The following is a 14,918-nucleotide window of genomic DNA, read 5'->3' as shown; positions in this document are numbered from 1 at the left end:
AAGGCGCTTTATCAACTAGCTGACACATAAAGAATAAAAATCCTTAACAAGCTAACTGTAATTAGATGGACTTTAAAATGTGAGGAAGTGCAAGAATAATCCATTTGCAAACTTACAGTAAGTTTTATGGCCTTCTCTGGTGCTACTCCTAATAGCTGTGGTAACAGACCTGTAAGGTAGAAAAAGAGAATTCAGTGCATCAAGTAACTTGGTATTAACTAAACAAATCAACAAATGTATGTAGAGATCACCACCTAGAAGCGGGCAATTTTTACAGCAATTTTGTGTTATTATATTTAATGAGAGTACTTAAACATTCCATTTTGAGAACAAACTCTGTGCTACCACTTCAAGTCACAGTAACTTCCTACATACACTATAGTTACTCTAGCTTTCTTGAATCCGTGATATTAGCTCATGTTACACTTAAACACCAACACAGATCTGCTATGTTTCATTATCTGTCCTACACTTATTTATTTTCTGCATTTCCACACGAAAATGTGTGAAGACTTTCTAATAAATTCTGTAAGATACAAGATATATCTATTTCAAAAATCATGACCGCAGAACTTTTTTTTCTGGCAACAAAAACAATGGCATTAGAAGGTGGAACCCAAGGGGACAGGAATCAAAATAATGTAAAACATCTGAACATGGACGACTGCATTCTTGAGCACACTGCCCAGCTAACTCACCAGTCCTTAGAACAAATCATGCTACCTTCTTCCCAGGTATGGAATTTCCTGTTTTATTTGGTTAGAAGTGATGTAGTATAGAACTGAAAGCAAGAACCTAACTTCTCATTTCACTTGCCTGAAGTTAACAGACAGTATCTTGTTTGGGCTACACAACCTCAAAGCACACAGAGCTTACCACATAAGCCTGGGGCTAGAACAGTGCTGTAAGCGTTGGCAAGGGCACTCTTCAAGTCACACAGGCTAGATGCAGACCCTTTGCTTTAGCATCCTAGACAGCACCTCTGGGTACTTTCTACAGAGTCTGACATTTACAGTTCTCCAAATATTTTGGAGAAAGAGACAACAACTAACATCCCACTTCTAAGAGCTCACTTGCAGAAAAGCATTTTCCCAAAGAGCTAAAAGTCAGAATAAGAAAGAGATAAATGAACATGCACTGGTGTATTCTTCCATCCTGGTACCATTCATCAGCTTTACTGGCTATCAGTGATAATCTTAGCAAGGAAAAGATGGCAGAGGATAGCACCATTTGGCTTGTAGTAGCCAAAAAGTCAGTTGTGCATATAAACTAATGCCTTTAAAATTTTGCACTAGCAGTACTGGGATTTCTGTTTTTAAATTGTCGGAAAGAATAATTAATTTCTGGTATACACATACACCTACAATTTATCCTGGATTCGTGGAAAATCACGACTATGTGGCTACATATTTGAACAAAAGAATGCAGTAGTATTAAGTTTGTGTACAGTTCCTCAAAATAAGAGATTTTGCTAAGTTACATTTCAAAATTTCTGAATCAATTTTAGCTGCATTAGGTGACTTCAGTGAAAAAAAACATTAAGACAGTCAAAATTGTATAATTAAATATTACATTTTCTGCAGCACTACAAATAAAAGACTAGGATATACATTGTACAGGATATCTTTACAGCTTTAACCTTATGTGGACCAAATTATCCTTGTAACTCTTATATTAATCTAAATTTACATCTGTAGGACATATGTGGCTTTGTATACACATTTTGGCTAATGAATTTGTATCTTCAGTGATTAAAAAGATGCTGTCACCAGCTGCACAGGGAGGAAGAAGGACTCCGCTTGCTTTTATACCTATGTAACAAAGCTATTTCTGAGTGGTACCTTTGTGGTCCAATTATCCTATCTAAATTCTTGTTATTATTTACCCTTTTGATGGGAGCTCTGAAACACTGTTGAAAGAGTTCAGAGCATGATAAAGATGGTAAGTTTTGGAAGAAAGAAAGCATAGCAAGTGACACACGTGAAAATGCTATTTTTCTCTTGGGGTTATCTTCACATGCTGGGGATTTTTCAGTATTACTATACATTAACAGCTCAGCAATATGACACATGCACAGATGTAGGACAGGGTTAGAATTATCTGACAGTGTCTTAAAGAATGTATGCTTTTATTACAGAATAACATTTTGCACATAAGCAGCCTGCTAGTATAGTATACTGCAAACAGATTATACAACCCATTTTCATATATCCAAAACTCTTATGTAGCAATTACCACACACTACTTCATATCTGACACATCATCACACCATGACTCCCTGGAAGAGTGAAGTTATGAGTGAGACAGAGCATCAGAAACTGCATTCAGAGTTTGCAAGATCATACAAGTTACTTTTTGAAAACAGCCTAAATACAGCCAAACAATACACACACAAAAGCTCATCCAACCCATCTGTGGTGATGGTATTGAGCAGAAGTCTTACTTGGCCAAAGCATTCTTCAGACTTCTAACAGTGAAACTGTTTCACACTGTGTAATGGATGAGATTTTCCCATCACATTAGAAAAACCTACTGTATGAAGGAGTTTCTCAGCATAGGTTAAATATTTGAAACTATTTGGGCATGCAGTGTAGAAGTGTGAACAGAATACTGCTAAGTTTTCCTATTACAGGATTCATACAAGAAATTAGACAATTAATTTCCAGTTAACATTTAAGCACAGCTTAATGAGACTGCAAACTAGGTATTTCTTTCAGGAATATTTTGTGCTGTGACAAAACATTACAATAGGACTCTTGTACTTCCATTCCACAAAAATGGTACTTCACTGCATATTCCAAAAGAAAGTATTTGCCATGGTCTTTGCATGAAAGTCCATCAGTAATAATTAAATTGGATGAGGAATGAATGAATGAATTTTAAAATCTAAGATTAGAAGGCATCTGTAGCCAGTGCAGTGTTAGAAGCACCATCTGAAGAAATGAAACTAACACATTTCTCAATAGCTAATGACCATAGATAACAGAGTCTTCTACAGCCCTTTTCTCAGTCTCTAGGTGAAGTGCATTAAATAACATGCATGACTACTGAACAATTCAGTGAGCTGCATTTTATCTCTGGTACTTCAATTTCCCATAGAAATTCCATCTAGAGTAGATGAAATAATCTCTTAATCTCACTGGTTCAGACTGTTAAACATTCTGTGACTCATTAAGGTGAACATGCAATTAAAATATTATTAAGAAATATAAATGACTTCATCAATTGGAAGAGATGTTGCCTGATCAGAGATTCCAACACTTTCTTATATTTGCATCTATATAAATACCTGTGAATTTCTGAATACACATTTCAGGTACAAGTGTAACCACAACATTAAATTATAGGTATCTAAGGTATCTAAGGTGAGAATTGTTTTAAGCCATACTGAGAAAGAGACACATGAAAATTTTATCTCAGGAAAAAAAAAACAGCCTAACAACACAGCATTCAAGTAGTAGATACCATAAAATTAAAGATCCTACTGAGGTTTGTATCATATTTGCCTTTTAAAATCGAAGCATCAGTAGAAGTGTTGGTTATCCTCAGAATTCCGTGCTCTCTTTACATCCACAAGATGGTGTAATTTATCCTTATCTGAGACAGTGGTTTAGAACATGGTGGTTTTGCCCTTTTCAAGTTTGGAATAAAATAGCAATACAAGGAAATACATTAGTTCACTTCATTAGATAGAACTATGCATCTGGTATTAAAAATATCTTTGAAATGGCTCAGTTCAGAGTAGGGTTTTTAATTCCTGCTTGCTTTCTTGCAGTGTGGTATGGCAAACAGACCACCACTCCAAATCTTTACATGTTTTTTGTTGTTCTAAAATAAAGGTCTTGCATCACTGTTCTGTTAAGTAGGAGAATTCTATCAGATATTGCTCCCCTCTCCAGCAGTATTAAAAAAAAAAAAATGTAACACCATGTAAGAAAGAATACTAGTGAGCAGCAAGAGTAGTTTACTAGTTTGTCTTACCCAGCAAAGTATTTAAGAACAGAATTAGAGGACTCTTACCTCAACTTTAATGCATGACACTGGGTAAATACACTGATCTATCTATAAAATGTTTCTTTCAAATTTTCTTGCCCTCTCAAGCTTAACTGGAAACCTTCGTTCTATACTTGGCTGGTCAACCTTCCCCAGTGTGATCTCCTCAAAAATCATGCAGTGGAAATCAGGCAATTATGGGAATGCACAGAGGAAGTGTCACATCTTTTAAGGCTCTTTCACCATTTTACTCTTTTAAAAGAGAAGCTAAATCAGGCTGCCCTTTAGGTAGCGAATGTGTACAAATGCAGTTCTCAGCTTCTGAAATGATGTTCTTTTCTATTGCACAGTTTCTCCTATATAATCCAGAAATGAGATTACTGCCCAAGGTTTAGAAGTTCAGCTGTACCAAACTGTCTGGGATTTCACTATTCAGTACTCCTGGGAAGACTGAAAAGTAGTAAAGGGGACAGAGAATGGAAAGATAAGCAATACAGATGGAAACTTCAAAAGTTCACTGAATTTGGCAATAAAGAAATCATTTTAAAAAATATGACAAACACATGGAGTCAAGAATCCACATTTTGACATTTCTTTTTCCAGGCAAAAAATCATTATACTTCAGAATTTATATAAGACAGGAGTGAAGAGTTGTGGAATTCTGCATGTTTATTCTTTCAAAATAATGGAAGACGGAATTTATTTGCAGGGAATATATTCTGTTCTTTTGCTGTATTTTTTTTTTTTCCTTTACGATCATGACTGCTATAAACTCTTACAAAATAGAAACCCTGTCAATACCCGTTATTAAATTACTAAGCCTACTTTAAAAAAATTGCCTCAATCATATTTAATAGGAACAGACTTCCCGTTTCCAGTTGTGCTAAAATAATCACAAAGTTTGTATTTTGAGGAGAAGCCAACTTACAGCAACTGAGATCATACCTTATAGAGTGTCAATGTACCGCAACACGTACTTTTAGTGATGTTTCACACTTTGTCTTGTAAAACAGTTTGTGTTTTTTGTTGTTGTTATTGTTGCTTTTCAGGTGCATATAGCTTTGTCAGACCCTAATATACTTTACTGACATCTTCCATTCTTTATTCCTGATTCAACTGTTTTTAGAAATTTGTTTTCTTTATGATATACATCTTATTTTCAAAACCTAAAAGGAGTTTCTAAGCTAGATTGCTAAAAATGAAATAAATAATGCAAATTTCAAATCCACCCCAACAAACATCACAGATGGGAGGGAAATAGCTCTATAATTCAGATACTAGAAGTATAAGTCAATTTATCTCTTTGACAGAGAGGAACTAGTCTTATGAAGTAGTTAATGATTCTTTTAACTACCTCTGCCTTACTCAAACTTACATCATTGATGGCATAATTGTGACAAGGGGAAACAAACAAACAAACAAAAAAACCTAACAAACAACCATCATCTGATGTAGGTACTTATTTAAAATGTCCAAAATGGGGATGATTTAGACCTCAGACAGAGCAAATGAACTTTTGGAGCTTTGTCCATTTACTATAGAGGGAGCGTGGGACAATTAATTTCACAGCTTGGGAGTAATAGTAACATATATTAAGCTAAGGTATACATAAAACTTGATCAATTTCCAATGATCAGTGAAGCACATGAAAATGGTTTGGAGAGACCTGGTTTGTCATATAAAATATCAAAAAGGTACTATATTTTCTCCACAGATGCTTTTAATAGAAAGACAATAGATGAGAAAGGACATTAAAACAAAAACAAACAAACAGAGGATAATTCGTCTGAACTTCTTACAAAACAAGACAAAAATTTCTTGGTGCTAAGGACTGCTAAGGAGATGAAAACTTGACTAAAAGTATACTTTTTGCTACAGGAAATTGCAATTCTTGCCCTGTTGCAGATGGAAAGGTTCCACAGCAGTGTTCTCATTACAGTGAGGTTTTAATTATCAATAAATTCATAACCATTCAGCTAGAATGGGAATGCAAATTAATGCAAGACTTTAAATAAAGAAAAAGTACAAATCAGACAAAATTGAAGTAATAACAAAATTGGCTTAAAAATTCAGAGTTTTCCTTAATTCTTCATATACTAATAGTATATTCCACCTTTCAAACTTACCTCTATAAAGCCCAAAGAAACCTTCATAGCGAAGCACTTTCTTGAAGCAATCAAAGCTGTTTTTATACATAAGTTCTCCCACAAAAGATCCTGTAGAGCGCTGGTTTTGCATACGAGTTTTTACCAAATCAATTGGGTAGACTGCAGTGGCTCCAACAGCTGCAAATAAAAATCAAGCCATATGAAAACAATGATTTTGCATTTGTGGTGTTTAATTGCAACTCTTCCACATATATATCTCAATGCTCAGATGTATCTTTTTTCTCAATATCATGTTCTGGATACAACTAACTACCACGTATAATTTCAACCAAAAGCACTTCTTGACTCTATTTCATTATTAACCTGATTCTTCTGAAACTGCTTTGGTGACAAATTAAGTAGAAATACCATCAGCAAACTCCAATTGCTCATAAATTCCAAAACTACTGTAGACTAGATGACCTCTTCCACTGCCATCTTATAGTCATGACACTGATTAGAAAGGAAAGGGATTTCAACAGAAAGATGGGAAAGTCTTGCACAAAGAAGGGGAAGTGGGAAAGAAGAAAAAGTATGAAAGGAAAAACAGTGAAGATGAATACTCCTTTGCTCAGCCATGACTAACCTCCAGCAACTGAACCAAGGGCAAACCTGTACGCTGATTCTGCAATCTGGATGAGGACTGGTCGAGACACATCACCTGGAGCTTTCTGTCAAGATAGGATGTAAAATAAAAGGGAGGACAAGTAAAATAATCAGAGTATTGCATTTCTTAAGAGAATATCTCAGGATCAGAAAGTGTATCAATACTAGTAGAAATCCCAGAAGGCACTGGAGAATGTCTTTATAATAAAATGCCTTATCCACACATTTCCAAGCATCATATAGCATAGCCTCTTCAGTTTGGGATAGAAAAAACAAGAAAGACTGATGGTACAAGAAATTATACAACTCCAAAATCAAGAACTCAAATTCATACATAAGAGGGCACAGATTACGCCTTATGTCATTAATTTTCTACAGCTAAAAGCAACTCCAGTTTGGAATTTCTTTCTAGCATGGAAAAAATAGGTATCCCTCTTACTTCTCAGGCTATCAAAGCACGTATGCAAGCATTTGCTAAAGGACAGTGAGATTTCATAAAGCACTCCTACAATTTCATTTGCTCACAGTCCATGAGTTCAGATTCAACTTAATGAAAAATAAATTTCAGAACTGCTCGAATTTAAAATCACTAGCTAATGAAGGAAAATAATGAGCGTAACAAAATTATGCAGAGGCCTTATGTCTCCTACAATAACAGTTTTATAATCCCACTTTATTATGATACTAAGAGACAGCGTCCCCAAAGCAAAAATGGAAGAAGTTTTCCCTTTCACAATTGCATTTTACTGCCACCTATTGTAACTTATGTTACTTGATATTCAGACCAAGCTTTTAAATCCTTTAGGAGTCTTCTAGGAATAGATGGTCAGCTTTTACGAGTCTACTCATCTGAATTCACCCAGCACAGTCAACATTTAGTCACCGCTCGAACACACAAAAAACCGCCATGCTAGATACCGTCTTAGAGTCGCAGTGGGGTTGTCCAAGTGTAGGGGAAGGAAGAGAAGAAGAAAGAGAAGCAAAGGAGATGCGTGTGTATACACATACACACACAGGCCTGGCTTACAGCCTGGTAGCCCTAAAAATGTAGCTTGCATCAACCCATTGTGGTCAAACTGGCGTCTCCACACAGACCCAGAGTAGGAAAAAAAACAACAAAAAAACCCCACGGTTTCACAAGACACAAAGTTAAGATTGTCTTAAAATAGAGACAGAGAAAGAAAGAAAGAGAGATGGTTAGTTTTAAATCTATCTGTATAGAAACTTGTATCATTAAAAAATATAACATGCTACAATGACATGAAATCTAAAAGCTCAGTAAGTTTGACATTTAAAGAACATTCCTGTTTCTTTTTGCCTCTAACAGAACAAAAGTTCATTTTGTTAGACCACCAGGAAAAAGTCAATATCCTTCAGGCTTTGGTTAAATAGTGAATATTTATGATTTTACTTAAACTGATGGTATGCTAAACATAATCCCTCCTATTTTGATACTCAGAAGAGCACTGAGCAAAGCAGAGAATACTCTGAAACCTTGAACCTGCAGGCATTTTCAGAACAAGGGTTGCCATTTAATATGCTAAATGCTGAATTTACTATCGATACTCAAAGCAGGAAGTCTTTCCTTATTAAAAACAACAGAGAGCAACAGAATCATGAAACATAAACAATTTAACTAGGTATACATCTAATATTTACTGAATGGCTGGATTACACTCATATATTTTTATCTTTCCAAAGTAAATTAGATTTAACCTGTCAAAATGCATCCCAAGAGAAAAAGGCACAGAGACGAGATAAAAATGACATGATGCACCTTAAAAAATGAATTCTAACAAGAAGATACTCCTCACAGATACTGTAGAGTAACTCAGTAATCTCAGAACACAGAAGGACGTAGGTTATCTCTGTAATACCAGAAACAGAACACAATACATAATAGCATCTTACTGGTTCCAATTCTTACCTGTCTCTGAGCCTCAGCCAGGTTGTAGGGCAACGTTCCTTCCTCCAGAGGAGCAATTCTTTCAATGTCAGCTAATGTCATACGCCTGAGGAAATTAATTCAGCTTAGCAACTGCTAAGAAATGTGTTTTTGGATCACAAGGAGTTATCTGCATTTGACCACTATACCACACCCTTCTGTTCCCTACCACCACCTCCCACTCCTTCAGAAAACATGAGAGGAGGAAGGGAAAAAGGGAAAGATAGACAATTCTTCACTTACCCCCGTGGCTCATATAAATCTGCTAACTGAAACAAGATGTCTACTTCCATGGGTGTAACCTGACCAAATTTCTGAGCTGCCAGAACAAACTCCTCTGCGAGAGAATAAAAATACAGAAGAGAAACAAAAATTGTCAAACCAGATACAAGTAATCCAGAGCACTTTACTTTTTATTAAGCAGAAGATGCTAATGGTGGAAAAGAAAAAGGGAAGTAAAAGAAGTGACCCACCATAAAAGTGTACCTTCCACTATATAAATGTATGTTTGAAATGGTATATCCACCATGTAAACAAGTACTACTCTCTGGTCTTGAAGCTGAGTACTATCAGTAGGATTGGGGATATTTGACATACGGTATCAATCAGTTGTGGGTCACAGGGAAAAAAAAGCAAAGCAAAAAAAAAATCAAGAGTTAAGAGATGTGGAACATTTTATGCATAGTCCCAGTAGGCCACATTAATGAAACTCTGGCACTGCAGAGGGAATTCTCTATAAAGAGGTTAGATATAGCAGATAACATCTTGTTCCAAGCTTGTCGATCAGCTTACTGTGCTGCCAATACAAGTTTATGGAATTCTTCAACTACCCTTGAAGGTCACTTTAATAGGCAGCCAATTTGGCAGGAGTCCTAGGAAGTTTTCTTAAACTTTTAAATATCTTTACATACTTTCCTCACCCTGCCCCCACTGACAGTTTACTGGGACCTTTTTCTGATTGAAACAAAACAAAAAACCTGGAAGGTGGACTCCAACAGGAGCGTACAAAACTGAATGGTGTACCGAGGAATACTAACAAAGCAGGCTTTCTCTCCCTCCCATTGATTTAAAAGCATACAGAGGAGGTCTTCCCCTCCACCCGCCCAAAGCAAATGCCCAAGGAAATTTCCAGATTGCAAACATTTATACAAACCCTTAGTGACTTCCACATCTTTTCTATTTCCAGCCAGAGTACTGTAGATCTTTCTAATGAGCTCCATGTTGTTAAGGAGAGAATTAAATCCATTAAAATAGGAAAAGCTGACCTGATGAGAAGTGGTACCACCAGCAGCCTACAATAGAGAAAGTAAAAGCAGAAAAGGTTATTAAATTAAGAAAAATATTAAAATAAAGATTTTCAAACAAAGTTATTTTTACAAGAGTGAGGGTATAAAAGGATTTTTTTAAATAATGTAAAATAAAGAAAACTATGAAAGATTCTTATGTTACTGAAACTAATCATGACCAGAATGTAAAACTCTCCCCATCCTACAAACCTAAACAAATACATATGCAGGATTATAACAACATAACCAGTAGTAATTTACAAAGTTCAAGTTTCAGTGCAGTTTCAGTTGGAAATGTTTTATAAGTTGGCTTATTTCTAGTAATGAGGAAATCTACTTCTACATGTAAAATATATTACTATACAGAAAATCTCAACAAAATCAAAACATTCTGAAAGAGGTCAACTCAAACATTTAAATTCACATGCATTTCAAGTTGTGAAAAAATAGCAGTAAGCTCTCAGACTTATATCAGCAGTCAAACAAAATGGAAACAAGGTTTGCATAGCTGCTCATTCTCAAATGAGAACTGAACCTAAGCCTTTATTTTGAAGTGGTCTTGGGCCTACACACAGAAAAAGAAACTGGATCAATTCACTAAGTACAAGATTGATGAACTACAAAATTTCTGAAAATAATGCTTAAGCTTGTCAAAATTTAATTGACCCTGAGGCAGAATCAAAAATCTCATCTGATGTTTTATGAGAAAGTATATGACCCAGGAAAGCTGCTAACAAGACTGGGAACAGAAGAGAGGAAGAAGGTATGAGAAATCATTGTCAGTCCACAAGTCTTCTGGCTATGCTTTTTACTTTATGCTTCTTCCAATATTCTGCCCATTTTGCAGTTCTCATCACTTTACATATCTCCCTGGAATTCTCTCTTACAAATCAAAGAAGAAAAGTCTTCTTTAAACCTGGATAAAGCCAGACTTCAGATTACTTGGAAAGATTTGCTACAAATTCCCAAGATTAGAAACTGTGGTCAAAACCAAATTGCTTTTTTTTTTTTTTTCCCCCTTTAATGAATAATATTTAAGTTGGCCTATCTCGTTGTATTATAACGTGATATTTGTAACAGAAGTTCATGCTCTCTGAGAAAGAGTTCATGAAAGACAAATTTTATGTGTGCTGGAAGACCATTCTTAAAAAACAAACAAACAAAACCCTAGAGATTTTACTTGTGAGAAACGGTAGAAAATTAATTACTAAAAATTACAGAAAAACAAAAACATTTTGCTTAATGGACAACAGAAATAGAATTGTGTCTAGAAAACAAGAAAACATCCAATAAAAAATAAAATGCATTTCAAGCTGACAAAAGCATACACTAAAGCATACACAACAATCAGTCAATAGTGAATATCCTTGGGTGATTTGCAGTTCTTACACTGCCACAAGTGTTTGGACACTCAGAACTGAAATTGCAAAGCAAGTCCTTTGAGGATGACATCCCAAATGGAATGCAAAGGGTTCTTTGTTTCTAACCCAACATACTTGACACAGCCCACTATAAAAAAATGACCAGAAATAGTCAGGCAAACTCCACATTTGTTTGCCCCACAGCAGCCCATCTACTTGCTTTGTCTTATGTCTCAGGAAACCAGTGGAGTTGAGAATTTATATTCTGTAATGAGGGATAATTTCTATATGTGTAGGTAATTTTTGCTAAGCTTAAAAAAATGCACCTGTAACCTGGATCAGTGGTCAAACTACATAAAAAATGGATCTCAATCTTGTATTCCATGATTTCCTAATGATGCTACCAGAGCTACTCACAGCAACTAGACATTCTTCAACAAATGGTGTCAGCATGTGTGGTCGGATAGTGACCATAATGTCCCTGAAGTCCATAGCTGTGACTCTTCCAGCCTGAGCATTGTCTCGCTGCACAAAAGCTTGTTTTGCATGTTCCAATTGTATCTCCTGAAAATACATGTTAAAAAAAAGTTAGCTTCAGAATTATTACCGTAACAGATTTATTTGATGCAATCCTACAGAGTACCTCACACTTAACAAAACATGATTACATGTAATCCTTTCAATTGATACAGTATGTATAGCTTTCTGCCTTTTCCATTTGTAGCATAAATGGCCTCTGTCATCAAGCTCAGTACCAAAAACAACAGCCAGGACTTCTCTGCTCTGTGGGCATAAGGTCATGCTGTTCAAACTGAGAAACAGAGGGCATATATCAACAGACCAGTAGAGGTAATCTCCCATGTGTGAACATTAAAATGTTCCGGGATGTTCATTATCACGTTTATTTTGTGTGCCATTGCAAATCAAAATACATTCTGTAAAACTCTTCACTGCTGCTTGAATGAGGACAATGCAATGATAAGAGATTTCTGGAATGACTTTCAATAATCCTGAAAATACTCACTCAAAAAGCATTCTCATCTAAAATATTTTTATTTATCTATTAAAGACGATCACAGTTTAATTTAACTCTTCATATCGAGACTGTGTAAAGATTGCTTCTCCATATTTCAGCAGTAGTAACAGAGACCTGACACAAGCATCATCTATTGCAACCACCTGATAACCTGTTTGTGATTCAGATGTAATGCTGAGAAAAGAGAAAAGAGAGGGCAGAAAAAAAGACTTCATATCTCCCAAAAATGTGTCTTTTTCTACTGTGGCCTTTGCCCTTTCTTCATAAATTACTATTAGAACACTTTGTTATGTTATCTTTTAATTAAAAGGAACAATGCTGCACAGATGGTAACTTAATAATACATATCAATGTTTTGTCTTGTTCTACTAGCTTGCTAAAACCAGAATTACATGTTGGTCATGCAGTCTGACTTACCAATCAGTATTTCTTACCAAGTGGAAGAAAACAAATCATTACCATGTCCCTCCTTTCAATTTCAAGCCTTGTAAAAGCTTCTTCACTGGAAACTCTGTGCTAAGTCTGAATGAATTTTAATAATCAGTTACTCAGGAAATGGAATCACTGCAAAAGCATGTCAGCAGTACTAGACCAAGTCTTGCAGTGGACAATGGCACTATCCTATTACTTCCACTCTATTTGCAAATACACACAAAATCCTGTTAAGCCAAGACTTGCATTAGTCAAGAACCAAAAGCATGATATACTCACAGAATACAGTCTCCTGAAAGTTGGTATTTTTCTTACAGCAACATTCAGTGGAACTTAGAGTGAAAGGCCAAAAGCAAATCCAACAAGCATAAGTCTACATCCACAGGAAGTCTGCAGCTACCTCTCAGCCTTATGCTCACTCACTCCAGCCTGCAGCCACCAATGCATGCTGCCATTCAAACTGTTTTTTGTCTCTTCATTTCAGTCTCCTAGCTTCTCTAATTTCAGTCTTAACTCATAATTAAAACAGTATTTATTGAAACGAAATGAAGAAAAGCGCCTAATAACTTAAGCAGAAGGTAAAGGGGAAGGGGACAGACAGGAAAGGACTGATCAGTGTTACAACTGAGCTATCCAGCTGGATGTAGCTATGTAAGCTCCTGTCTCATTTCAATTCTGACTACAGTTTCAACAGAGTTTGGAAGCAAGAAATTTTGGGAGGTTTACAGTGGGAAGAGAACTGCAATGCAAAACAACTTGTCAGCTTAAAGCAGGCAGCTAACTCAGGAGGCACAGAGCTCTGAAGAGGAGTTAAGCGTATTAACTTCCATTCCTATCTACTCACTACCTAGTAGATGGAAACATAGGAAAAAATGAACAAAAATATGAACAAATTAACAAAAAAAAAAAAAAAGTCATCTAATGGTAGCATCACTAAAGAAAAATAAACTGAATCTACCAGAAGGACTCCACGAGAAACTGAATTTTGTTTTCTTCTCTCTCTCTTTTTCTCTCTCATTCAATTTATTTTAACCACTGAAGTTGCTGGCAGTCCCATGCTGGCAGAATTCAGCACTAAAATGCAATAAAGACCCGTGGCACACCACTTGCAGAACACAAGTCCAGCCTGCTACCACCTGTGCACATCAGCCTGCAAGCTGGGAGCTATGTCTCCCTGTTGGTGGGACCTAGGGTGGGGGTAATGTCATAGCCACGGAAGGAAAGCAGGGCTCACATTCCAGAGACACACGTGAAGGGCACGTTTCTTGTCATCACCCAGATAATTACAAAAAGGCTGTTAGTACTACGATCAAGTACGAGTCAAACGATCTCATTCTTTCCTTGCTTATGCGATTTTTTTCCATCTTCTTGGTACATGTGGAACTAACTAGAGAGGATTATCGCACATGCTCAAAGACATGATCCAGGACACAGTGCTTAGCTGCAAAAAGACAGCAAGACAAAGGTCTGAATAGGGTGAGCTCAGCCTTCCATAGTTCTCTATCCACATCTTCTCTTTAGTTCAGAAATGAAATGGCTTAAGCAGCCCGCAGATGGCTAGTGAAGGCTCATCCCACCTTCGTGGTAAGGTAGGGTCTCTTAGGCTACAGTTATTTTGAGCTGTGCAAAGCACTGTTTTGTTCCAGTTGCACACACAGAAGGAAGCATAAAGACCTTCTCTCACATAACATTCCCAAGATGTGAACAACGCACTGATGTAACATCTGAGAATATTCGGGTCATTATATGGAAACAAGACTCAGTCTCAAAACTAAATATCTCATACAAAATCTGCCATAAAACAGGCAGATGTCACTCCTTTAATAACTATATATTGTATAACAACACAATAAATTCCTTAAAGTGTTTAGCACAAAAGAAAGGCCATCTGTTCCATCTGACTTTGAGTCTGAAAGTTAAGACACTTCACAACATGATTAACTGTGCTTCAAAATGAGGCTCAGCAGCTACTAGCAATTTATCAGGGAAATTTGATGAGATATTCTTAACTCAACCTATGCTGTGTACATGCAGTAATATAAAAAATGCCACCATAAAATATACTGAAAAAATAAAGCAAAGCTGTAGCATATAAGATGCTCCACAATCTCC

General features: G+C 36.2%; 1 protein-coding gene across 4 annotated transcripts in view; it reads right to left on the bottom strand.

The window, feature by feature from the left end:
- SLC25A13 (solute carrier family 25 member 13) overlaps positions 1-14,918 on the bottom strand; it is a 93,254-nt gene that overhangs the window by 29,963 nt on the left and 48,373 nt on the right. For all 4 annotated transcript variants that reach the window (XM_031614455.2, XM_090142774.1, XM_090142773.1 and 1 more), the window contains 7 exons: positions 11,756-11,902; positions 9,845-9,983; positions 8,935-9,028; positions 8,674-8,758; positions 6,727-6,811; positions 6,120-6,278; positions 117-169 (listed from right to left, as the gene is read on the bottom strand). In XM_031614455.2, the coding sequence (XP_031470315.1) occupies positions 117-169; positions 6,120-6,278; positions 6,727-6,811; positions 8,674-8,758; positions 8,935-9,028; positions 9,845-9,983; positions 11,756-11,902 (762 nt within the window). The remainder of the gene's footprint in view (positions 1-116; positions 170-6,119; positions 6,279-6,726; positions 6,812-8,673; positions 8,759-8,934; positions 9,029-9,844; positions 9,984-11,755; positions 11,903-14,918) is intronic.

Source organism: Phasianus colchicus, chromosome 6, assembly GCF_987193195.1.
Source record: "Phasianus colchicus chromosome 6, bPhaCol1.hap1.1, whole genome shotgun sequence".
NCBI lineage: Eukaryota > Metazoa > Chordata > Aves > Galliformes > Phasianidae > Phasianus > Phasianus colchicus.
Note: the sequence above shows the minus strand (reverse complement) of the source record. Positions and strands in the feature narration are given on the sequence as shown.